At 44.8% G+C, this 25111-nt stretch overlaps 1 protein-coding gene across 2 annotated transcripts in view; it reads left to right on the top strand.

Moving 5' to 3' along the window:
- WTIP (WT1 interacting protein) overlaps positions 1-25111 on the top strand; it is an 82839-nt gene that overhangs the window by 38715 nt on the left and 19013 nt on the right. For both annotated transcript variants that reach the window (XM_082063117.1, XM_082063116.1), the window contains exon 3: positions 20167-20234. In XM_082063117.1, the coding sequence (XP_081919243.1) occupies positions 20167-20234 (68 nt within the window). The remainder of the gene's footprint in view (positions 1-20166; positions 20235-25111) is intronic.

The raw sequence follows: 25111 nt of genomic DNA, 5'->3' as shown, positions 1-25111 counted from the left end.
CCACATTGCCAGTGGAAGGTTCATTTTCAATTCATATTTGTTATGTCTCCACAGCATATTTATAAGTTTGGCATGAGTCATTGCATCCAAATTGCACACTGCCAGTACTTGCTTCATTGCCTTAAATTAAATTATCTGTGAACGTGATTTTCACGTAGAAGAAAACCAAATTCAGTGTCAAATCTATGAGCCCTACACTGTGTGTCCACCAGTGTTAGAGCTGTTAATCACATTGGTACAAATACATGTGGGGATGTCAGTGGCTTCTAACTCTGCAGTGCCTCGTGGCTGACCTAGGTGACTCAGCTTCAGGTTCAGTATCCGTTCATCTGACTGCCGCGGCTTCACGTGGCTATTCTGAGCACCCAGCAAGCACAACAAGAGCCCTTCAGGCAGGGAGCTAATGAGTACTGCTGCAAGGGAGTGAAAGTCTGCTGGGTTGCTAATGTCCTTGCACACTTTTCCCTGACATTTTCTAACCACATACTGTTGGACCAGAGCAGGCTGGAATTTTGGGATTTTTGGTCTGTAGCCCTGCCAGAGCCATTGGCTAATACCTGGTGTTCAGGGGAAGACAAGCCAGCGGGTGATTCAGTGCTGTGCATGTGGGAACATTCCTCCCCGACCCCCGTGGCCTGGAGCGTGAGAGCTGCAAGCCCTCAGCTTGCATAACTGCAGTTGTTACTCATCCCCAACTCAGACCCTGCATTTGGATTGAATTCATGGCCACCTGAGTGTTTGGTGGTTTCCAGGCCACAACTGGAGCTGGCAGTGGGTCCTGATGCACTGCGTGTGGGGCAGTTACTTTGAGGTGTGATTCACAGGAAAAGCCAAGCGCTTTAGAGAGGTGAGAGTTTGGTTAGGGAAAAGGACTGAAGGATTTGCTGTATGTGCTGTTAAGGCTGCGGTTTGTGCAGACGTGTAACTGAGATAACTTTCTGGGTTGCTGCTGGAGTGCAGAATTCTGCCTGAGTCATTCTGTGTCTTTGGGATAAGTTACAGCCTGTGCTTAGCCCCACGCTTTCCGTTTTAACACCTATCAAGACAGATAGTTAGAAGTTATTTCAGGTATGTCTGCAACTGCAGTTCCAGACAAACCCATTAATGCAAAACTCACGGAAAGGGAGGTGCTTGCTTTAAAAAGAGGCAGCCAGATGGTAGAGATGACAGCTGGCTTCAGATGGTTTGGGTTCACCTTGCGCAAGACTGAACCATGAATGAGTCTCAGCAAAGGAATGTAATCTTGTCTTCTGGTAATTAAAAGTCAGACTTGGATACCAGCCCTTTTAAGAGCCCAAGTACCTTCAGGTACCGATTGGTTGAAAAATGTTTCCTTTATCTTGATCCATGGTTAGTCTGATAATATTCCAGGCTTTAGGAAAAAAAAAAGAATGGGATGGGAAAAGGGTAATCGTAAATGTGTGAAATGGGACTGACACAGGGAACTCTCCTTTATTTATAATGAAGTTAGCTGGTTTTTATATTTTAGGAGGTGTTTAGTAGTTTCTCTGCATTGTGCTCTGTTGTGCCAGCCAGCTCTGGTCCAGCAGGGCACTGATCTGTGTGTTTGACTTCAGATAAATAGAACAGTCCATGGACTGTGTCCCTTCTACAGACGATACTGGTAGGTGTTATGTCATTAAAGGTTTTCAATTCTGTGACTGCTTTAAATTAAGTTAGTTCAACTATAGGAGAGGCCTTACTTCTGTGGGGACATCTCAGATGCTTGAAGATGCATGTGTTTAAAGTTTCTCTGGTTTGTGGGGGGTCTTAATACAGAGTACCCATCTTCTCTGAGGGCTGCTGTCACATGTAGTGTTGGGATAATAGGTCTGGAGGCTGACCCCCCGGAAAAGGTAGTTTGAATACATTTCCATTCCCTATTTCTGATCATCAGAGGACATGCAATGAATATTTGGCTGGTGGTTTGTCTCCTTGTTTCCTTGAAAGCTAGTAATTGCGTTCTGCTGTTATTTATTCCAGCATAAAATGCATGGCTTTTGATGGTTCTTTTAATTGGTGGGGGTTGCCTGGCAACTAATGATGGAAACTTTCCTTTGTGTTGATTGATTGACCATAGATTTATTCCTCCCACAATATTTTTGAATTCATAATGTGGAACCAATCATTGACAGCACCTGTGACCCTTTCAGGGGTTGATAAACATATAAAGTACAAAACTGTAATTATCAAAGTTGCTGCCTCTGTTTTTTATTTCTCTGTAAAAAACAGAGAGAACCTAATCACTTCCTTGCATAGTTTTGTGTGTTTGGAATGCCACCTATTGTTTAGTTTAACAAGATGTGCTAAAATTTCTCTGTTTCCTTATCAGCATCTATTATCTGCAGGTCTTGATTTTCTTAGTCTGAAACCCACGTCTTGTGCGTTTTTTTCATCTTTCCCTTCTACTCTTTTTTTTTTTTCCCTCTTTCTTGCGTTCCCCGCTGCCCATTTAAAATGTTTTCTTGGAACACATCTCAAGTTTCTCCAAGAGAAAAGATTCCCTTGGGCTGCTGTTGAGTTCATCTCTCAAAGGGGAAGAAATCCAGATAATCCAGAACAGAGCGCAGGCAAGTCACTGGCATTATCAACAGATGTTTCTGTTTCCTATTTCCAGGTTCTGTAATTTTGAAGTATTATCTAAAAACAAAGAAAAAAACAGGTGGAAATTCTCCTAGAACTTGACTGAATCTCCATGTTTGCTTTGTCCTACCCTTTGGACACGTGGATCTCGCCATTGCTGCTCTGGGCTGACCCACAGTGTGGTCTGTGGGCCACCGCTACCTGATTCTTTTCCAGGTGTGCTGGAAGGATTGAGCTTCAGTTTTTGTCTCTGATGCATCTTCTGTGAAGAAGGGAAGGCCAGCTTTCCATCTCCCTTGACTTCTTCTTCCTTCTTTCTGCCTGTGTTTGCTCTGGCATGTGCCTGCTCTACTACTGAAGAATTCAGACTTTATTGTAATTTCTGTGTGGGCATCTTTTGTTCTTCATTTCAAACGAGCACAATGGATTTCTTTCGTAAAGATCTTAACTGCATGTCAGTACCTGTTTCTTCAGAAAATAGTGAGCTTGCCCCCTTGCCCTTGGCACTGTTTAGAATTTTGTTATACCCTGGTCATTTCCCATTTTGACTCGTTATGCATATCTTAGGCTTTTCCTGGATCCTCGATTTCCCAGGGTCTAAAGGCTCCAGCCTGCTGGCAGCTCATCATGCCCTCACCAAGGAGGCAAGAATATATTGCTCTGCAGCCATGGCAACTTCAGTCAGTCCTTCCTCACTAGAAAACCTCCTTTTCCAAACTTCCTGTGTACTTCTACAACTGATGAGTTTTCTGTTCTTATTCCTGTTACCTGTTTTCCTTCTGTCTCCAGTCCTGGACTTCTTGCTGTCCCTTCCCTGGCGAGGCGCTGCAGGGACAGGACCTCTCCTCTCCCTTCCCTGTTTGCCAGGCCACACACCCACCTCTCGCTCCTGCCCTGCAAGTCGGGCCCAACGAGGACAGGAGCTCTGGGCAGAGGACGTGGTGTGAAGTGATCTAAAGTCTGGTTTTGCTGCTTCTTTACTTCCATCCTCATGTGCTGTCTAATAAAAAGACTCTCTTGCTTTGCACCTCATCTATGCTTCCCATCCAGGCTACGTTACTAACTCATCCTTAAAAATAATTATTGTTTACTGCTTGTTTCAAGAGAAGGACATCGGTATGGCCTGAACACTCATTGATGTGTCACACCAGAATGCAGCCTGGGGTTTATCTTATAAATTAATTTTACAGATAAAAGGTTTCCACTGTCACTCTTTACCTTAAGGATGCTTTTACTTCTGCAATTCTAGAAGAGCTGTTTCCCATGAGTCTTGCCATAACAGATCTTTTGTTGGTAAAGTTTGTCTTCACATTTATAAAATAAACAGTGGCAGCAGACTTTGACATTCTGTCTTTCAGGCTTTCTTCTGGCAGAGGGTCTTGGCAAATGACAGAGAACAAATTCTTAGCTGAGAGGATTAATGGGTTGGTGGTCACAAAGGGGTAAATCAGCCCTGTGAGTCGGAGGAAGGGGTTTTACTCGCTATGGGCTTACTTGTCATCTTGGGCAGATCATTTTGCCTGTGTAGAGATAATTCTTCTTGCTGACCTCACATGCGTGGTACTGTGCTGATATAATTAATATTTTGAAATTGTTTGGAGATCCTAAGGTGGAAGTCCTGGAGAAGTGAGAAGCTTTATAAATTATTAAATAATTATTGTTATATCACAAGTAGATGTGTTTGCTGGAGGAAAACACTTGCAGTGTCTGGCAGCCAAGCCATACAGCTGCTGCAGCATGCTACTGAAAATAATTACTTGCTCAAATAATGCATATTTACAGTTTATGGAGGACCATTTTGAGGATTATATATCATTAAATAGACTAATGTAAGATTTAAAGAAGCCTGCTTTCCCAGCACAGCTCCCCAGAGCCCTTAGTGCCTGGGCCACGTGAATAACGTTCCCATTCCTCTGTCCAAGCCCAACATTGTGTTTTTAATTTATTTTAAGTATCCAAGGAATGCTGTCTCCAGTATTCAGAGGGCTCTAAATCGGATGTGAGACACAAATGCACCAGAGAAGCTTATCAGGGAAACAGGCTTGGCATGAAGCCTACATAAACAACCATAAATTTTTTCTCATTTAAATGACGGGACTCGGGAGGATTGGCCGATTGTAGCTGTGGTGGGCTGTCCTTAAACACTAAGGAAAGTGCTTTGCTGACCTCTGGTATTTGACATGAGCTGAATGTTTTGCTTTCTTATGAACTTACTGTTATACAGTGAGCAGCTTGATTCTGGTAAATTGACTTCTACAGGTGACTTTCCACAGTTATTTGCCAGCAGTGGATGTTTTCTCCTACCCTGGACTTCTCAGGAAATTTTAGCTTGGTTTTGACCCAGGTAGGGAAGAGCTCTTGTTACCAACCAATCTTCTCTGCCTCTCTCCCTCAAAACACAGCACAGGAAGAAACTTAGTAAATTTGATCTTAGCCAGAAAGCATTTTTTCCCCTTTCAATAAATATCTCATTTCCTGAGAATCCCGCCTTTGACCAGAACTTCTACTGGGACTTTTTAGATTTATCATCACTCATGGCCAAATCCAGTTTCAGTTAGTGTCAAAGTTTTCTTGACTTCATGGAAAGCGGCATGAGCTTCTGGCTGGGCAGCAGGAGCCTGTTCCCTCTGCTGGTATAAGAACCAGGTGATTTTGCAATATAGCTTTGTTTATGAACACTGTCCTAGAAATAGCAAGAAATTATTTTATGGTTTTACTGAGAAACTCCTAATATTTTACCAGCATGAAACTTATATGTGGGTGCCCTGCATTGAACTGACACAAATAAAAACAGGAAATCTTCATGCTTGCAAACTTGATCCCACAGTCTTGAATTAGGCACAGTAAATACTTTCTAAAAACAAACCTGAAGCAAAACCCCACTGTGGCCTCCCTGATGGCCAGTGTCCAGTCTGTATTCAGTACTCCTCCATTTATAGGATTATTGGCTCCATTTGGCAGTTCACAAGACCGGTATCTGATTGAGCGCCGGCAGCGCACTTTGGCAGCCAGCAGAGTTAATGTGATATGCTGTAGTGTTGGTGTGTGTCTGGAAATCGGTGCTGGGCTGCAGGGGATGAAAGCAGCCTGGCTGGGGCTGGTACCCGATACGCAGATGCTCTGTGCTGTCCCTTAAACAATTACATTCTCTTGATGATCCGCCCTCCTGTGAGAGCTCACCAGCTCTCCTGGCTCAACATTCAAATAAATTAGTGAGAAATATTTTCTTAAAGTGGTGGATAAAGCAGGAGTGTAATAACTTCAGGTATAGTCCTGTGTTCCTTGCCAGCCCTTAATGTCCCAGCAGGCTCAGGGCATGCAAGGAGTGAGGAGAGGTTCTTTTGGGGAACAGCACTGAGCATTTGCTGAACACTTGGTCCCCTCACTCCTCTTCCCGTGGATGTTTAGTACTTGAGGGCAGGTATATGTCCTGTGAGTCTGAGCCAGAATAACCTCCTACCATCATTTTGGGGTAGTGGGGGCTCAGGTGCTTCAGCATTTCACCAGCAAAATTGTTGTTCCTGGGTGATGAAACGACCACCCTGCAAGCTGAAGTGGCAAAGCCTCCATGCCGTGTCCCACAAAGCTGAGTGACACGCAAAGATGTGGGTCAGTATGTTTGCATTGAAGTTTTAGTTTGTGCATGACATGACTAGAGGGATGTGGAAGCCTGCTGGAGTCAGTACCTGTTGCTTACACTCTCAAAGCATCTTCTGCTGAGTGGTTTTGCCAAACATTCCTGTCACCTTCTTGCCTAAAACCGTCAAGCCTTTACTCTTTGTTTGCCACGCTTCTGTGAACTTGCACTGCGTTTGGAATAGTAGTAATAAAAGTGAATTATAAGCCAGGCAAGAAACAGGCAAAGAAGTGGAGGAGAGAAACTTTTAAAGTATCTCCTGTAAGAAGAAATAGAATCAGCAGTGGCTGCTGGCTTCAGACAGCACAGCCGGCTCAGCTGGCATGGGTGCCCCTGTGCATGCAGAATACAGCTGCTCTTTAATTGTACCTGTGCAGAGTGAAAGGCATCTGATTTAATGCATATTTAAAAGCAGGAATGGGTTTAGCAATCATTTTTGATTACTGGCTGCTGTGTCTCAATGGCTGTCTATCAATGTGTTGTAAAACACAAGTGTGATATGTCCTAACATTAAATTGGATATAGTCACAGAACCTCAGTCACTTAGCTGGCTGCCTGGGTGCTCTACACTGTCATTCTTCCAACTGTGTTCCCTGCAAAACTTTTCCTGGAAATAATGCAAGTAACTTGACTGAGTCAGTAGATTATCGACTTTAGGAGCCACAACAGTGTAAATTCAGACCTATGGAAACAATTTGGTGAATCAGTATTAACAGTCCAGTGTTCTCTCAAGCAGCAGTCTCCAAAGTGGGGTACACACACCCCAGAGGGTGCTCAAGATGATCCATTAGGGTGAGAGAAGAAAATAAGTAGTAGATGTATCTAATTTATGAATAAATATGCATGTATTGGGGTGCATGCTCAAACATTTTCATTGGTAGGAGAGCACAGTCAAAAAAGTGTGGAGACTGCTATTCTAGAGGAAGACAGCCTAAAGAATACACAGCCACCAGGAATTGCTTTGCTGTTTCGACAAGTTATTTAACAAAGGAGAATGTATATGCTTGGGGAAATGAGGATGGAAATCATCTACTTAAACTTTTAAGAATGCATGTAGGTGAGAGCCAGATATCATGTTTTCTAAGACTTGACTTTGAACAGATGTTATTTTTTTATTATCCTCATTAAATTCTAGTAGCAAATCATCCCTGTTGTTACAACTGTTCTTTTTCAGTCTGTGCTGCATGAGGTTGGTCCAAGTGAGGCGGCCAGCAGCAGTATCTCAGAACTACTGTGGTGTTTAGATGATGATGGTGAAGATAATTTGTTGTTACACATAGAGATGGCATAGCATGGGTGCTGACAGTTGCAAACGTACAGTACCTGCACATTGAAACCTCAAGGAGGTTCCAGTTAAATATGTGCAAAGGGGAAGGTTGTTCTTTGTCAGTGAAATTCTACAGCTGATTCTGTGCAGTTTTGAACTATTAACTTTGGGGTTTAGAGCAGCCAATGCATTTGGTGTTTGTGGTTTGCTGTATAGCTGTTTTTCCACTTAGCCCAAATGTTGGCTAGTGAACAGGGTATGTGAAAACAGAAAACAAATTCAAAAGAAGGAATAACCAAGTCTGATATGAGCCTGGCTGAAGGCAGAGCCTTTAGTTGTGTTAGTCACCACTGAATGCAGTGGCGAGCTGATGCCTCGCGCTGGGTAGGGAAGAGAGGAAGGAAGTGGATTTAGTGCAAAATTGATTGCATCTACTTGGGCTCTTTCCAGCTGAATCCTGAGTTAACTACATTCAGCCTGAACTAATTGTTGGGGAGAATTGGCTGAAATCTCACATACTTCTTAAAAGGAAAGCTGAGCATTAAAGGAACAATATCCTTATTGTACCTGAGTGCAAAAAGGAGTGTACTGTCGGGAGTCCTACCTATTCAGCTCTCTGTCTTGGAAGCTGCTTGTGGTTTTAGTTCTGCTGTGACATGGTGCAGGAAGCTGTGGTCAGTCCACCACAAAACATCAAGGACAAGCCATTTTGGGTGGCTGATTTCTGATTATGTTTCTAATTGGCTGAGCAAGCCCCATTTCATTTCAGTAATTCAATACAATTACAGTTTTTCAGTTTTATTTTATTTACAGCAAAATATACTGCTCACACTGAGGTGCTGACGCATACGATGCTACTGGGAGGAAGAAAGGAAACTGTTCATGTACAAATCCATTCTTGTTTTTCTGAGGCAGCACAGAAGATAGTTGAGGGAAATTGCTCATCTCCCTTGAGGCTCTCCTGCATGTTGCCACAGGATTGGGCTGTGTCCACTCCTTTTGCTGAACATGCTTTTATGTATAAAATACTAGGAGAGAAGGTGATGCTGCAGTTCACTCTGTGCAGAGATGACATTCAGCGATCCAACTTGCCTTTCCAGCTCTTGGTCAGATCTCTGATCATCTGCTTCAGAGCCAGGCTAAGCTATGATTTTTAGCTGAGGCTGTACTTGAATGAAGAAGAGAATAATGACTTGCAAGAAAGAACCTGGCAGCAATGGTGAGGGGTCTGCAGTGCCCTTAGTTCAACAAGTTTATAACTTTAGTAGTTAAGTTTATCAGGTGAAGTCTCTGGTAGGTTCTTGCCCTGTCCTAAATGATGTCCAGATGGCAGTAGGGACGTCCATCCGTCCTTCCTTCCTGGAATACAGTGACTTCTTCTGGGTGTATTCCCATAGCAGTTATCTCCTGTGTGTATGATGGCCTCGTGAAGGCTGCTCATTAACTTCAGGCAGTACAGAACTCAGTGGCTTGGTCGTGTCTCCTGCAGGGAGCTCACCCACAGAGGGTGAACTTTTTGAGTGGGGGTTATCTGTTCCACCCCTACGTGTCTGCTTCTCTATCGTACAAAGAGGACCTGAGCAGACTCTCAAAAAGCTGCTAGATAAAAATACCTGTTGTGCTTCTGATCTGCATGCTGTTCATTTCCAGGTGGCAGCTGAAGACCCAGGTTTCAGGCTTCAGCTTACAAAGCTCTTCCCTAATCTAGTGGTGATGGCTGTAGAGGCTGTTTTGTTCTTTAGGATGCAACAGAAGCTTGGGATCAGCAGAGGTTTAAAACAAAAGGGAGCGCTTCATACAATGCATAATGAAATTGTGGAACTTGCCATAGGGACAGCGTGGAGGCCAAAACTATAGATGATCTCATAGAGGAATCAGACAAATTAAAGAAGGATTGGTCCAGGGAGGCCATTAAACATAATAGTTATGATGCAACCCCCGGTGCAGGAAAGCCTTAAGTGCTGGCTGCTGGAAGCTGAGAGGTTATTCTTGGGAACACAGCAGCCTGTGTGAGCCCCATTTCTAATGCTCTTTCCCATTGAGCTTCCAGTCTTGGCCAGAGACAGAGAGAGGACGCGGCCCTAGATGGATCCTTGTTGCCGCCAGTATGGTGGTTCTTACTGGAGCTTGATGAAAACCACCCAGCATGTTGCACGGGCAGCAGCCAGCACAGCTGCTCAGAAAGGTTTTGTCCTGCGGAGCCAGGGCTGGAATAGGCTGCAGTGTGGGGAGGGATTTATTTTGCCATAGAATGGGCCAGCACTAGGGCCCTGGGGTAGTGTGATAAGACAAGTACTCTTTTAAATCCTGGCTTACAGGCAGCAGCTGGAAAAGTGTAATTCTTTGCTGATAACAAGCAGGGTCTGTGATGGAACCGTGAAAGCTTCCCACAGTGGAAGCTACCTTGGGGGAAGAGCTATATCCCCATCCCTCCCAGCTTGCTGAGCGGTGGGGAGGCCTCTCATGGTTTTTATCCAGTGGTCTGCATTGCTTTGCCATTGTTCTTCACTTTTTTTTGCATTTGAAAACGCAGCCCTGAAAAAAAGAATCTTAATTGAAGTACATTTGGAGCTTTATTACTTGTCCCTGTTAGTGTGTCTGCTTGCTAGCTTATTAAGAAAAATATTTTAAGATATATTTTAAAATATAGGCTCAAAATAGCTATTAGATCAATGCAGGCTGTGGTATTTCTGTTTTTAAATGTATGCTTGGGTTATGTTTTTACAAACTCTTTTTCAATATAAGTCCTTCTTTTGGAGGTCCATGGAAATAATTTATGCCTTAACCCTAAAAATGATGGGTGGTAGGGGATAGAATAAATACCTAAGCGGGAGAGAAAGGAAACATCTGCCAATTTTAACTTTTGCAAATTATATGGAAGCTTGAAAGTATCTGCGAAGTTTGTGATATGGTCTGCACAGGAACACTTTGCCCGAGAACCAGAGGTCAGAGATCTTCTTGTTCCTGCAGCATTAAGTAACCTTTTGGTTAAATAACCTGACTGAAGAGCAGGAGGAGAGAGAAAGGAAGTGAGAATTCCACACTAGAGTAAACATGGCATGGAGATTATGGATACCCTGCCAAGAAAGGTGGGGTTTTCCAGCAAAGTAACAAAAGATATTAGCTATCTGTCTACACAGTCCTGCTGGAGACTGACAGTTTAAGTCATGCAGTTAGGTTGGGGCAGAAATGTTCCCTCCATGTCCTCTCCACCCAGCCTGGGGCTTGCTGGCTTTGGTGCTGGCAAATGATGCAGAGTGGTCAGAGCAAGTTACGTTGCCTGTCTCAGTGCAGAAATGCAAGTTTTTTTGGCAGCAAAGGCGTACTTCCTGGATAGAAAGGTCTTTCCTTCAGTGCAGTAGCTGACATGAGGCAAAATCCTGAGGAAGATAATGAAGTTTTTCATTCCGACATCATGGGGTGTTAAGGTAAAATGCCGAGGAGAATCGAGAGTTTACCCTGAGCTGCAAGCATATCAAAATGATAAACTGCCTTGTTTTCATCTGTTTTTTACCACACGTTAATGAGTGCATAGCAAAGATTGACTTTCTTCTGTCAAAGATAGTACCTTGGGGCAGGTCCAGAGCTTGTGTAAATTGTGATGAATTCAGCGGCGTTGTCACGATTCACACCAGCTGCAAATTAGCTTAGGACAGGTGTGTGGTGGGAGGTGTGTGGTACCAGCACGTCCGTGTGGCAGAAGCTGCATCTGCTGGAGAGGTGGCCCAGGACACGGAGCAGTGCAGGGCCTGGGCAACAGCCCCGGAGTGGAAATGATAGTTGTGTTATACGAGAGTGGGCTTTTGTGAGACTCCAAGGAAGAGCTGGGCAACAGGAATCGGGAGGAAAAACAGTTAATGGCCGTCTGCCTCACCAGGACAGATCAGCCAGAGATAGAGTGGGAATGAATACTGACTTTGTAGCCATAGTTAATTTGCACTGAAAAGCTCTTTTTCGATGTACAAATATGAATTATTATAGGAACTTAAACTACAGAGGAATTTTCAATTTAGATTTTAAAAATAATTTGGTTTAAATTATAATTTAAATTATATTTTTTTAAAAATTGCGCTTTTCCTGCATCGATAGTTTTAAAAAGTAAATCTCCTGACCTCTTAAGTTTTCGTTCATATCTCGCTATGTCTGCCTACCTGATGATAATATTTGATTAGAATTTGTTCACAGACTCTGAATACTCTTTCCTGAAAGAATCTATGTAAAGGGAGAAAACAATACACATCCTGTACTCCACCTTCATAGGCCTCTAGCATACGATGCCACCTTTTGTTTGCAAGAGTTTAAATTTCAAATAAAATCCCAGCATTCTTTTGAAAAAAAGGAAAGGGCCTCTCCCCTGCTTAGATTGTCAAATCCCAGACTAGCCCGGAATTGAATAGGCCAAGTCAGTGACCTCAGGCAGAAAGAATGTTGGTTATTTACGTAGGGCTTCTGCTATTTTAGCAGCAAACCTTTTCTTCTGAAAGGACAATGTATACTGTTTTGTGTTTATGGCCAAGTAAAAAGCTTGTACATTTGAGATTTGCATGGTAATAGCCTCGTAACTCAATATACAGCATCCTCAAAACTAGCAGTGCAAGGCTCTGTTTTGTCTTAGCTGGTGCAGGTCTTTTAGAGGCTTTTACAAAAGTTCTCTGAAAAACCGTCCTAAAGATTCAGCTGCTTCTGCGTTTGCTTTGGTGGCTTTTTTATTTTCTTTCCCCAGAGTTTGTTTTTGTGTGTGTGTGTGGTGCGTTTGGGGTTTTTTCTTTGTGCATGTGTTTTTTTGTTTCATTTCAAGTTTGGTTTGGTTTGTTTTTTCCCCAAAACCTAAAATTACACTGGATTCCTTTATGAGCCATCACACCAATGCTCAAAATATTTTGATGCATCTCAAGTTAAGCTGTGCCTGCAGCTTGAAACCACGAAAGTGTGTGTGTGTAATTCACACACTGGAGCATTTTTCCTGAAATAATGGAAGATCTTTACAGGCATTCTGGCCTGGTGGATGAGCCTGCAATTCCAAATGGTTTTTAAAGTGTGCCTTTCTCAATAGATCGTAACCATGAGGAGCTATTGTGTGAGTAGAGCACACATTTAGGATCCAATCCTGCATTCCTTAAAGTCAATGGGAGTCTGAGCGTGAAAGGAATGCAGGATTGGGTCCTGAAACAGGGGAGCAAAATTGTGTGCCAGATTGCTTTGAAAAGAAGAATACATCACATCCACAGTAGCCACTTTTTAGTGTTTCAGATTTCAAACGGCTGGAGTCTGTGAAAAGTGGCTTCTGCCAACATGCAGTATCTTCTATTCAAAGGAATTTGGCATTGATTTTTTTCTTTTTTTTTTTTTTTTCTATCTTAAAAACCCTGAAAGCCCTAGAAATTCACTCCTCCTTTCACAAAGCCTGAGCAGTTGAGCATTGTGAGGAGCGGATGAGGCAGTGTCGGTGGGGGATGGAGGTTTCTGGGAGCCCAGGGGCTGGGGCTGCAGCACCATCCTCCTCATCCTCCTCCTCGAAGCCCCTTCTGCCACCCAGACCCTGCGCTGCCCCAGCACCCACCACAGAAGCTGCAGCTCCAGCGCAGGACCCTGTCACAAAGAGGTTGTGCTCGCGTTGCTTGGTGGCTTTGTGTGAGCTCTCTGTAGGAGATGGAGGAGAAAAAATTCATTAACAGTTACTCAGGGGCTAAGGCAGCCTTGGTGCTTCCTGCTCTCAAGTGGGTGGGAGTGACAGAAACCTCGTGCAAAGAAAACCTCATAAGTCAGAGGGAGGGATGGAGAACTGCAGGCCCAAACTCACATGTGAGTAACGGAGAAACAGCAACAAAGAAAAAGTATGGCAAGCTTTTGTTTCTTTTGGCACATCTTTAATTCCTGGGCAGATGAACCTCTGCTACAAGTGAAAGAAAACATCTCCTGGGTGAAATTCCGCATCAGTTTTGAGATGACTGGTAGAGGAGGTAGCAGAGGTGCATTGTTATTACTTAGTATTTTCAATGATTTATTCCATGTTCATAGAACTTATTATTTCTCTTGAAGTTTCAGCTCCTGGGATCATCTGGCAACGTAAAAGTTTAGCTTCCATTTTTCAGAAATAGTATTTGTCCAGCCTGGGGGTTTGCAGAGAACAGATTGGGTTTTGGATGTTTCATTCGCCCTTCAGCTTTTGCATTATGTTGGTCCCAGTTTCTCAGTCGTTAGAATGTGTACTTGGAGAGCACACAGACACTCTTCAGAGGGCGGCTCGCTCCTTGCACCGTAAGAAAAGCTGCAGCATCCGTGCCAGAGTTTAGTTTAAGGCTTTGGATGGTGGTTCCCATCGTGCTGCCCCGTGCTGCCGCGATGGTGGCCGCAGACCATACAGGAGATGACTTGGGCACCAGCTGCCCCGGCGTGGGCTTGGCCATGGGCCACAGCCCAAGGGTGGCACATGGGGTGTACAAGCGTGTTTGGGTGCTGTGTGCATTCGGGAGCGTGGGCAGCTCATGGATGGCCACTGCAAGACGGGCTCTGATCAGAGCAGCCCCAGACCTATGCCGGGGGCTTTTGCAAAACAAAATTACCAGGTTTGGTCTGGTAAAGTTTATGTTTATGTTATGTTATGTTGTTCTGTTGAGCAACAACGGAGAATGTGGCCGCAGGTGGGTGGCGGGCACTTGGTACGTTTACTTGGCCCAGGCCACCTTGTGTCTGGATCCACTTGTGCAGGGCTTTGGGGCAATACATGGCAATTTTCCTTCCTTATTACGGTAGCTGGAAAATACTTGAACAAATGTTGTTGCATATTAATCCTGCGTGTATGTTTGCATGTCACTTTAGTCTGACTAGTTTGAGAGACTGTCACTTGAGGTGCTAACATGAGACTGGTAACGATGCTGGTGCCACATCAGTCACTGCAGAGATGGTGTCTGAAGCAGTTAACAAGCAATTAGGTCCATGTTTAGCATTGCCATCTAAAACATGGACAGTTCTTCGGTCATTCAGGCATGAAGAGCCAGGGTCTGAAAGCTGTGCGACTCATGGACCAAAGCTTCCAGAGCGCTGAGATTCTCACCGAGTGTCCTGTTCAGCCTTAGAACTGACAGTTCATAAAATGGGAAGAGGAAGAAACCCCAATGAAAGAAGCAATGCGATATGCGTTTTTCCCTGTTAAAGAAGGATGCTGTGCATTTGTATTGCTGCTGTGGGACAAGCCAGGAGTGTGTGGTGCCGCCTCCCAGCAGGAGCAGCGCGTGGCCGTGCCAGGGGCTTGAGCAAGCCTCCATAGCAGGGCAGACAGAGCCATCCCACCTGGTCCTGCCGCTGCCCGCGCCTCGCTGGCTGCCCGTGCGGGGGCTCCTGCCGGGCCCGTGTCCCCACGGGAGGAGCAGCAACAGAGCTGAGGTCTGTGCTTGTGTGTGGTCAGACCTACCCGGGCATGTCCCCAGCCAACAGGAATAGCAGGTACTTGAATAATACTCGGTGAGAATAGCTTGGGCTGTGCAGGCTTTTAATTATCTCTGCTTTAACGAATTTCTTATCTTTAGCAGTGATACCTGAACTGCTGAACTGTTCGACTGCACTGCATACAGGGACATTTTAATTACATTTTCTTACTAAAATGCAATCCTGTTGTTGCACACAGCTGTAATTTTAGAAATAACAAGAACATTATTAGTCATCTCACGCTTTATTCCATCTAGCGCTGACACTTTCCCACATGAAGTTATGAGAAGGGGCACATATATCGCGAGATATCACAAGAGAGATCGTGATGGTGAGGAGGTATGCTGGTGTATTTTCTCAGCCTGCTGGTAGTCTCAGGGATGCGCCAGGCGTTATCTGAGAGGCGAGGCTGGGGCTGCAGCATTCCCATTATGTCAGAGGGGAGCTGTTTGTTTTTAAGTAGCGTCAGACACTGAGACAATGCAGGCTTCTCTCATGAACTTGCTTACACTACAATGCTAGTAAATCATGATTATTACCCAACAGTTGGGTGTTTTTAATCATCAAAGTACTTAAAATATTATAATAATGCTTGGCACTTTTCAACTTCAAAGCACAGTGCAAACAGTAATTAGGTCTAATAACCATGCTGTGACAGTGAGACACTGCTCTCTCTTGTCTTACAAAGGTGAGGGGGTGGCAGACCCCCGGTGGGGTTGCATCATCCCATGTGAGATGGAAGAACTACCACTGAAGGCTGAGACTTGATAAACTCACCTCCCTTTAGGCAAATACCCACTGCTGGCAGGGAGGGCTCTGAAGATGCTTTCTGGGCTAGTATGGATGGGACAGGACATTTTCAGTGCTCTTTCAGAGCACCTCCTCAAGACTGTAAAGCCCGGTCTGATTCACATTTTGTTCCATGAGGGCCTGGAGCAGCTTTTGAAACAGCATTGGAAAAAGCTTTGCCCCATCTTGGCTTCTTGGTTGATGTGTTTTCACTAAGCAGTGAAGTGTTGTGGAGACTGGAGAGAATAGTTGTGGACAGCATGTGTCAACTACGGGTCATTTTGCCTTTTACAAGCCCAAGTTTTTGAGTTCAGTCCTTTTGCTAAAGCAACAGCTTTCCTGTTCCTTCCTTTTAGTTTGCAAAACATAGGGGAGAAAAACTGTGCAGGAAGTAGCTGATAGACACATTTAAATACCAGAGATTCATATACTGGTTAAATGTGAAAACTGATATTAAAAGCCTAGAGCTGATTGTTATTTTATATATTTTTTAAAGCTCCAAAAGCCTGCTTTCTTTTGGATGTTTGTCACGTTGGTTACAAACACCAGTTGTGATCGTTCCTTGCGATAGGAGTAATTTGTAGCTTGCATTTTATTAACTTCTAGAATATCAGCATGAAACTTTGCACTCCTTGCTGGAGCATTTGCAAGGTCTCTGCCTCCCACCGGAGGTGGTGGAATCCCCTTATCCTGGTGCTTGCTACCCCTCAAATGTGTGGGTGCCAGTCAAGAAATGTAAAAGCCACTTGCAACAAGCATCCGTTGTCACTGTGAGCATATGAGCTTTATTTTCTACAGTAAGACAAGGCTCTGAGGAGCACTCAGGGAGAAAAGTGCCTCCCTATGAAAGCTGGTGTTAGTGCACGTGGGTGCAGGCCGGGTGGCTTCTGCCCTGTCCCCCCGAGTTCCCGGCCGACCTGCTGCTCCTCTGGCCGGGTGTGAAACCGAGCCTCTGCCTCGCTGCTGTTGAAAACTGGTCTGACAGGGCGGACGTGCCAAGGTGGGTATCCAGCAGGAGGAGGAAAGGAGCACAGTGTGAAAGCCCGAACTGGTGAACTCTGTGCTAGGCTGCTCATTATAACTGCTCATTGTTATTATAATGAGCTATCGGCAAGTTGCATCAAGTTTTGTCAGAAACTCTTGACTTTTTTGTTTCCATATTATGAAAGCAAATAGTAACCCAGGCTTGGCTATACTCAATCATTCAAAGGAAAGCCAGGCAGCAGGTTCTGCTGCCAGTGGGCAGGATGATATTACCTTTTCTAGCTGGCCAGGCGCTTGACTCAGCTGGCTGAAGCGGCATTCGTTGTTTTTTTTTTTTAACTTATAATCTCTGCCTGATTGACAATAATAGGTTACAGCTACACAGGACAGGCTGGTGTTGTGCAGGCCCCAGAGTTACTCCAGGACCTCAAGATGTGAAACCGCCTTGTCCAGCACATGAAGCTCGAGGCGGGTACCTGACCCTGAGGCTTTGGAAGTGCCAACCTGCATCTCCTTGGGCTTTCTCCCCCCTGGGCTGCAACTGCCTGCACCTCCCTCTTGATTGCACGTTGCCCAGGCACTTGCAGAGTTTGCTGTTTGACTGTGTTCAATGCTGTCATTAAGGAAACTCTTCTGGAGGGCAAATAGAATGGACGTTCTTGCTTTTATTTCTAAAATGCAGTATGTACAAGCCAATATAGTGCAGCCATGGCTGTTTGTATGATAACCTGCTGTTTCTTGTTTATGTGATAATTATTGTATGATCCTTGAATGAAATTCTTCTAAGGTAAAAGACCTATCTTATTAATTATTGCTAATAATTGTAATTATCATGTGAGCAAGCTACTTGCCTGCTTTGTGAGTTTAGGCAAGTCGGTTCCCTGTTAGGTGGCTTGTTTTTTACAGCTGTAAAATGGGGAAAATAGTATTTTTCCTCACTGCTGAAGTGTTGCTGTGTGAGTGCCATGTAGAATAGAGCTGTTTTACCCCGTCGCTGTGTGGAGGGGCAGCCCGCGGTCTGTGCTCGCAGGCGGGGCCGTGCAGAGCGCGCTGTGGCACGGGCCGGGGCTCACCAGTTGTGCAGTGGCTGAGATGGCAGCTCGCAGCTTTGCTGGGGTGGGGTGAGGTGGTTTCATGTCACAGGGCAATCAGCTGCCAAACACATCTGATAAGCATCTTTGAGAGCCAGTCCAAACTATCGGGTCTGCCTAGTTTTCTCTGGGTTGTAGGCTTCCCACTCCTTCCTAGTCTGGGAGAGGTCTGACTCCATGGGCTTCTTCCAGTAATGCTGTGCTAAGGAAACAACAGGAGCGGAATTAGGGACATTTCTGTCAACCTGAGCACTTCCAGGCTCTGCACACTGGGATACAAAGCAGGCTGTGCGGGTCCTCGTGCACCTTCTGCAGTGCCGTGGGACGTGCTGATGCCTCCACAAATTAGGGCCTTCCTTTCCTGCAGAGATCCTTCCAGCGATGGAGTTCAGGATTTGTCCGTAATTATCTCTGCTGTTTCTAACCACAATGGGGGTGTGGTGAGGGTGATGGCCAGGGCTTCTCCACCTGAAACAAACGTTCCAGCTCTCCACCAGCAATGTCTGTGTGAGCAAGGTAGAAGGGCTGCATCAACACGTCCAAGGCAAGTCCCTGTCCTGAGTGCAGCCACTTCATTTCCACCATCTAACAAGTCATATATTAAGGCTGGGTCTGGAAGAGCCAACATGTCCTTTAAAAAGCCATTATGGCTTCTTTTCTTTCTGCACTTCCATTTACTCTTTACCTTTCACTGGAGAGGTTTACAGACAGCTTGGAGAAGCAGGAGGGAAGAGCTAGAGGTGGTTGCTTCTGCAGTAGTCAAGAGAGGCCCCCTGACCCCCTCACTGCCGTCCCAGCCCTGTGCTTTGCTTCAGTGATGTGTAGGAAGGATAGACTGGTTTTACTGAAGAGTCTCGGAGGAGATGAACAGTCTCAGTGTGTTGCCCATACCACCAGGCTCCTGGTCCCCACCAGAGCCACCAGGCATCTAGAAAGACAAACAAGAGCTGACTCCACCTACCAGCAGTATGGAGACAGCAGCCTGTGAGATCGACAGCCCAAGAATGTGCACACAAAAGAAGCATTTCCCTCGGCCACGACAGTAAAACCGCCAGACAACCACATGCAGCATGTGATTTCCCAAAAGCATCAGCCCAGATCCCAACGTCTTTGTGCCACACACTTTCCCAGGATCGGATCACAGTGGCAACATGTAAAAGGCGCTTTCAAGCACTGAAAATTAATCATATTTTCCTCAACATTGTTTATGGAAACTGTGGAGAGCGCTCCTGCCCATCTGTGCTTGGCCAGCTGGCTCAGCGCGCTGGCCCGCAGAGTCAAACCCTCCGCAAAGATCGGCCGCGTTTATGGTGGAGCTGCTACTCTGCCTCGCTGAGAGATGTCCAGGCTTCTTCTGTAGAGTAAAAGCTTTGGCAGTGACCTGGGAGGGGTCATCTGTTGACCTGTAAATGCAGAGCCTCTTGCCCCCTCCTTGCTCTGTGTCACTGCTAATGCAGCCCCTCGTAGGCACCGTGCCACCTGCTTGCCAAGGCTGCAAATGGCTTGCCGGGCACCCGAATGTTTGGGAGCTTTGGCCAGCGTGACCCTGGCACAGACTGGGAATGAGTCAGGATGAGTGTGGTTTCCCTTCTCCCTCTCTGCTTTTACACTGATAAAATGGTGTTGCTTCCAATGGAGCAGCTCTGGTGTAAGACTGATCTGATCTGATCTGCTGTATCTGAAAACTGGTTGGGCTCAGTGGTTTCTGAATTCCTGGTTTTAATCCTTTGAGTTGGGACTCTCTGGAGTCTACTCTGCATTTCTTAGCAGTAAAAGGAGCCATCGGTTAATGATGATCACAGGCTCTGTCAGTAGAGTTCCGCAAGCACTAATGAAATGGCAAATGTTCAAACTTGAAAATGAAATCTCTTGTTTTCAGTGTGATTTTCCTGCCCTTCTGTCTGTCATGTGTGCCTTGTACTGCTTTAGCATTGCAGGCAGCTGTGGGGGTAGCTGCTGTGGCATTGATCCGTGTATTAATATTTTTAAAGGTGACAGGAACATCTATATGCAGTATCCCTTGCTTGGTCCTTCAGAGACAAACACATCGCAGATGTTGAGTGCAGGGGATGTATGCCTGCTGGGATTTCATCTGCTAAGAAAACTGTCTCAATTTGCAAATGAGCGTTTCCCCTCAGAATAATAATTTTGGGGCTTAGATTTCAAATTTTCAGGAACTGGGTTCCTGCACTTAGGAGTAAATTTTAGTTGATAGGGAATTTGTGAAGGCAGAACCTAACCCTCAGCCGTGTCTCTGGGTGGATCCTCTGGAGAGGAGCCAGGGGTGGGCCACATGGACAGGCACAGCAGGGTGGGCTTTTCGCTTTGCATCCTGAACGACTGGGTTTGGGGGTGGAACACCAAATTCTGACAGTACCGTATTTTAACAGGGAGAAGACTACGAGGAAAAGCGTTCTACAATGTCAATGGCAAGGTGTACTGTGAAGAAGACTTCCTAGTAAGTAAGATTTCAGGCATTTTCAAATTGTTTTAAATCAAGTTGTTCTTTTATATTGGCTTGTTTGCTTTGAGAAGCCATTTAGTCATTTGGGGCCTCCTGCCAGTGCTGGAATTGGGAAGCATTTACCACTAACTCTCCATACAGGCCCTTGGTTTGAAGTGGTGGCTCTGAAACCAAGTACATAACTGTCCATAAGCCGTCACAAAGTGTAAATTATGAGAATAAACACTGGAGCTGCTCAAGCCTGGGACTTGAATCGCAGCCACAAAGCCTCGCCTGCCAAGCTGGAGCTCAAAGTCAAACATCTGGGGAATACCAATCATAACAAGAGGGGAGACGTTTTTGACTGCAGCGCGTCATCGCTGTGCACAATGTTGCTTTGTTGTAGGCTCAGTTTTAATCACCGCTTTGCTCGGAGTGATGTGGAGCCGCATTGTGATTAGCTAAAAACTGTTAGCCACGGAGGAGCAACTAATTTTCTCTCCATGCGCCCAGAGCTTTTATAAACGCTTTGCTTTAATAGAGACTGAGTCATGAAAAGAAAAATGAAGCTTGTTGCTGAGCCATGTTGTTCCAAAAATAAAATATTTGTGCAATTAAGGGTAAGGATTGTGCAGTACACAGAGAATTACTTGATAAGTGGCAGACCATTTATAATTAAGATTAAGAGGATGGCATGCCTGGGAATTGAAATTAGAGAGGAATGATATGTTTTAGCTTAGAGGATGATGAATTGGAGAATCAGTATGATGAATTTATACCACCTTTATTTATTGATATACCATTAATTTAGAAGCTTGGGTGTCCCAGAGTGACGTTCCATTTCTAATGAATAGATGGCCATGCTTTTGGCAAAGGAATTATTCAAAGGATATTCCACAACAAAAATGCTACTGGCAGTTCAAAGTGTGCAAATGAATTTCTCATCAATCTAATCCATAAAAATCATGTACATTCCTAAAATATAAGCCATAATTACCTTCATGTGTTACACCTTTACTCAGCCTACCACAGCTGGAGCCTGTTGAAAAGAGCAAATTGTATTTTGTGCAGAAAATAAGTTTCTTTCTATAATTGAGATGTGTTACTGTTTTGCTTGCATTTTGGAGAGAAAAACATGTTTTCTCCTGTGCTGTTTTCAGCTCTTTCTTTCCTGTGTGACCTCAGAAGCACTGTGTTGGAATGTACTTTCCCCATGATCAAAACTATGGTCAAAACCTTTCATCCAGACTTTATGACATGGTTGTTGTTATTAGCTTGTAATTTCAGCCTAAACGCAAGAATTGTAAATCTAAGAATCTCAATCATTTGAAGAAAGTTCAGTTTTCGGGGGGGGGAACCTCTTCAGTTCTTAGATGTGTTCTGTACTAGGATTTCCCAAGAAAACTGAGGTTAAGGACCTGATAGGAATAAACAAGTTAGGGAACCGTTGGGACATTTCAGGCACAGATTTAAAAGCCCAAAACTCCCACAAGTGTGTCTAAGCACATTCCTAGAAGGACAGGAGAGAAGCAGACGAATGGACTCACTGCTGCACGTCAGCAAAAGAAATCAAAGTCTGACGTTGGCCCTGCCAGTGTTAAGCCAGCTGCTTCTCAGAAAGAGGTTTCATCTTCTCTGAGCTTCCCCTGAGCACACGTCATTGCAAGAATACTAGGAATTGTCTTGTTTCCCTAGTAAAATAAAGTCTATTTTAGACTTCTGTGGATATAGAAAGCTCAAAGCTTTTCTCAAAGTCGGCGGAAAAGGCTGCAGAGTAGCAATTAAAAAGGAAGTGATTTTAACTCCTTCATATTCCCAGGTCTTGCTCCTAGCACTTGAAAACCCCAATCCTCTCTAAAAAGAGGTGTTCTCAGTTCAAAGCAGATAGCCAAATGTTTTTCTGTATAACTGTGAATTTCAGTCTGTACTGTGACTCCAAATCTCAGTTCAGTTTTCATGTCTGGATTCCCTGCTGGCAGTATGGTAGTGGGATGTTAGGGAAGGTAAAGACTGAGGGTGAGTTAGGCTGATCTTGCACTCTGTCCTCCAACCACGGCCATGCCAGCTTTGCAGGCCGAGAAGAGAGCGCCAGCAGAGCTATAGGAGCTGCTGTGCTTATAGCCGACTGTGGAGTTGTCCCACAGGTTTCACAGGGATGTGCCTCCTCCCTCCTGCACGCGTCCTCCCTGTCCCACTGCAGCTGTGTGAGCACGCACTCCTGCCTTCACCATTCTCGCACTGGCAGACTTGTCTTTTAGGGAAGAATGGGTATTATTTATTGGTTTCTTCTTATTGTAACTATTATAAATGTTTAATGTCCTATATATGTCAGCATTTTAGTTCTTCTGCAATAATGCTGCTTTCTGTGTCAGAACAGAGCAGCCTCCGGAGCTGTAGTTGATGGCTCATTCCTGTCTCTTTAACTCCCATTCACTCCAGAGGGTTCAGCTCTTTCTCCCTATTAAAGGTGATAATGGAATTCAGTGCAGTGTTATGGATGGTCCTTGAAGCCAAGACCTTGTGAAAAGCCATTATTTGATCCCTATAAATATTGTGTTTCAAGAGCAGGGCTCGCCCTCCTTGGCGGAATTGTCCCTGTGCGGTTCTGCAGGGCGCTGGTCCTGGCTCCAAGGTGTGTCCTTCCACCGCAGGGCAGGTGCACTTCAGCGATTAAATGCTGTGTTGGTCACATTTTTTAGAGAGCTCAGTTGTCGCTTAAAGCATAGCAACTGCCAGAGAGTTTTGACTACCAAGCTGCTCCAAAATAATTGGTCTGTGAAAGTGTGGCATGAGGAGCTGCTAGCATCAGGCAGTCAAAAACTGGCCCTTTCTTTGGAAAGTGTTTTTGATTTCTAGACAAGAAGTGTTAGAAAAATGGAGATGTTATCATTCATTATGAGCAATTTCCACTGCAGCCATAAAGCTATCCAAAGTGCAGAGCCACCCATCAAAACCTTTGGCAATAGCCGCAAGGTACATTCTTCTAGCAAATAGTTTTCCCACATGTTTGCTCTTACTGAGGGCACAGATTATCTTTCTCAGAATCAGGCGGCTTATTTTCCTCCTCCTTTCCAGGGAAGAAGTGCTAGAAGTCTTTAGACCCACTCGTGGAATTGTAGGTGGGGAAGGGATGCCACATGCCGCCGTGGTCCTCGTGAGAGTGGGGCTGATGTTCTGTGTGTGGGGCTGCGAATCAATGGCTAAGGGATGGTAAACCCTTACCGCCTGGAGGACGTGGCATGTGTCTTCCTTCATGCTTAAACCCAAAGCATATTGGATAAATGTAATGAATGAATCGGATTTAAAATAAATAATTCCATTCCAGAGATAATTCCATTTGTGCCTAAGCATGGCGTAGAGATTGCCTAATCTGTGCAGTTTCTAGTCGGAACACTTCAGTAGTGATAAGGCATGTTACTGAGTGTAAGGAGTAAAAAGAACAAAACCAAATGCTCAGACTGTTCGCTGCTTTGCTTCAGCTCCAGGGAAAATCCAGTTACTCCTTTTCATGCCGCCTTAAGGTACCACGTCCAGCAATATCCAAGTGTTGCCTTAGCCCTGTTAGGATAGTTATTTCGTGAAAGGAAATAAAACAAATGACAGTTTAATCCTTCCCTGAAAGCTCTTAGGACACAGCTGACCAGCCATAACAGGGACACTGTTCCTGGTAAAGTGAACAAAAAATAAATGCCTTACTGTATAATAAATAATCCCAGGCAGATGTTCTTGTTCCATTTTGCTGATATATTTCTGCATAATCATGGGTGAAGGAAAAATAGCTCAGTAATTTTAATTTGTCTTTCCAATGCTTAAATATCATGTAAAGAAATCTAAAAGAAATTACTGTTTTTCTTGGCAAAATAGACTAAAAATGTCACCAAAGCAGACGAGAATCTTAGATGTATTATCTCTCTTTTATTTTTCTTTTTCTTTTTTTCTTTTTGATAGACTTTTACTTTTCCTCTTGAGGTAATGAATGTTATTGAGTAGGGGTCCAGCAGGGGTTAAGAAATGAGGGAATTTCCCTCCAGGGAAGAGATGAGAGGGAAAATGAACCTTGTGACAGATGTTACTTACATTGCTTAATGCACTACTGGAAGACACTGGGATGCTCTGGAAATACCCTATTACAGACACCACAAGCTGCAGTGCATAGCACTAAGGTCATCCAAAACTTCCCCTTTTAAAAGTGTCTCTTTACCGTCTTATAACTTTGCCAATTTTAATCATTTAGGCTGAGCTTCTTTGCGCCAGGTTTTTGCCTCTGGCTAACTTCGCTGTCATTAGTTGTTGAAAGTTTCATCTAAAGCCGTTCATCTATTTCAGTAGGACTGAATAAGGAGCTGTCACTTTGCCCGTAAATCCTTAAAGAGGCTCCAAAACTTCATTTTGCACATGCCAACCGTACAGAGAGTCTTAGCGCGTTGGAAGCGTCCAGGAGGCCTTTGGGCGGCCCGGTCGTGCTCTGGCCAGCCCCGGGGGTGCCCAGCTCCCGTGGTGATGGGTGCTGGTGCCGCTGGGGCTCCCTGCTCCTGATCCTTCTCTCCCCCACACCAGTGACTGGAACCTGCTCAGGACACTCTCCTTGCCACAGCTCTGCCCTCCCTGCTGCACAGCTGGCCACTGCAACACAAAAGCTGGGTGCAGAGAACATACAGGGCCTTGTCTTAGATCCACAACTGTAAACCTCCCAGTGATGTTAAAAATGTGAAAGGAGCAGGGTGTGCAAGAGTGGTAGGGAGGTGACAAATGGAAATGATCAGCCATTAATGGGGGAAAGGGACAGGATATCAACAGAGGGCTAGCTGGGTGATCAGTGTTCATGAGAGCAGGGCTTGCACCTGCATCTGCCGTAGCACCAAACACAACCAGACCCTTACCCTAATCCAGCC

Source organism: Streptopelia decaocto (assembly GCF_964273445.1).
Source record: "Streptopelia decaocto genome assembly, chromosome: 11".
Lineage (NCBI taxonomy): Eukaryota > Metazoa > Chordata > Aves > Columbiformes > Columbidae > Streptopelia > Streptopelia decaocto.
The sequence above is the reverse complement of the archived record's forward strand: the minus strand, read 5'-3'. Positions and strand labels throughout refer to the sequence as shown.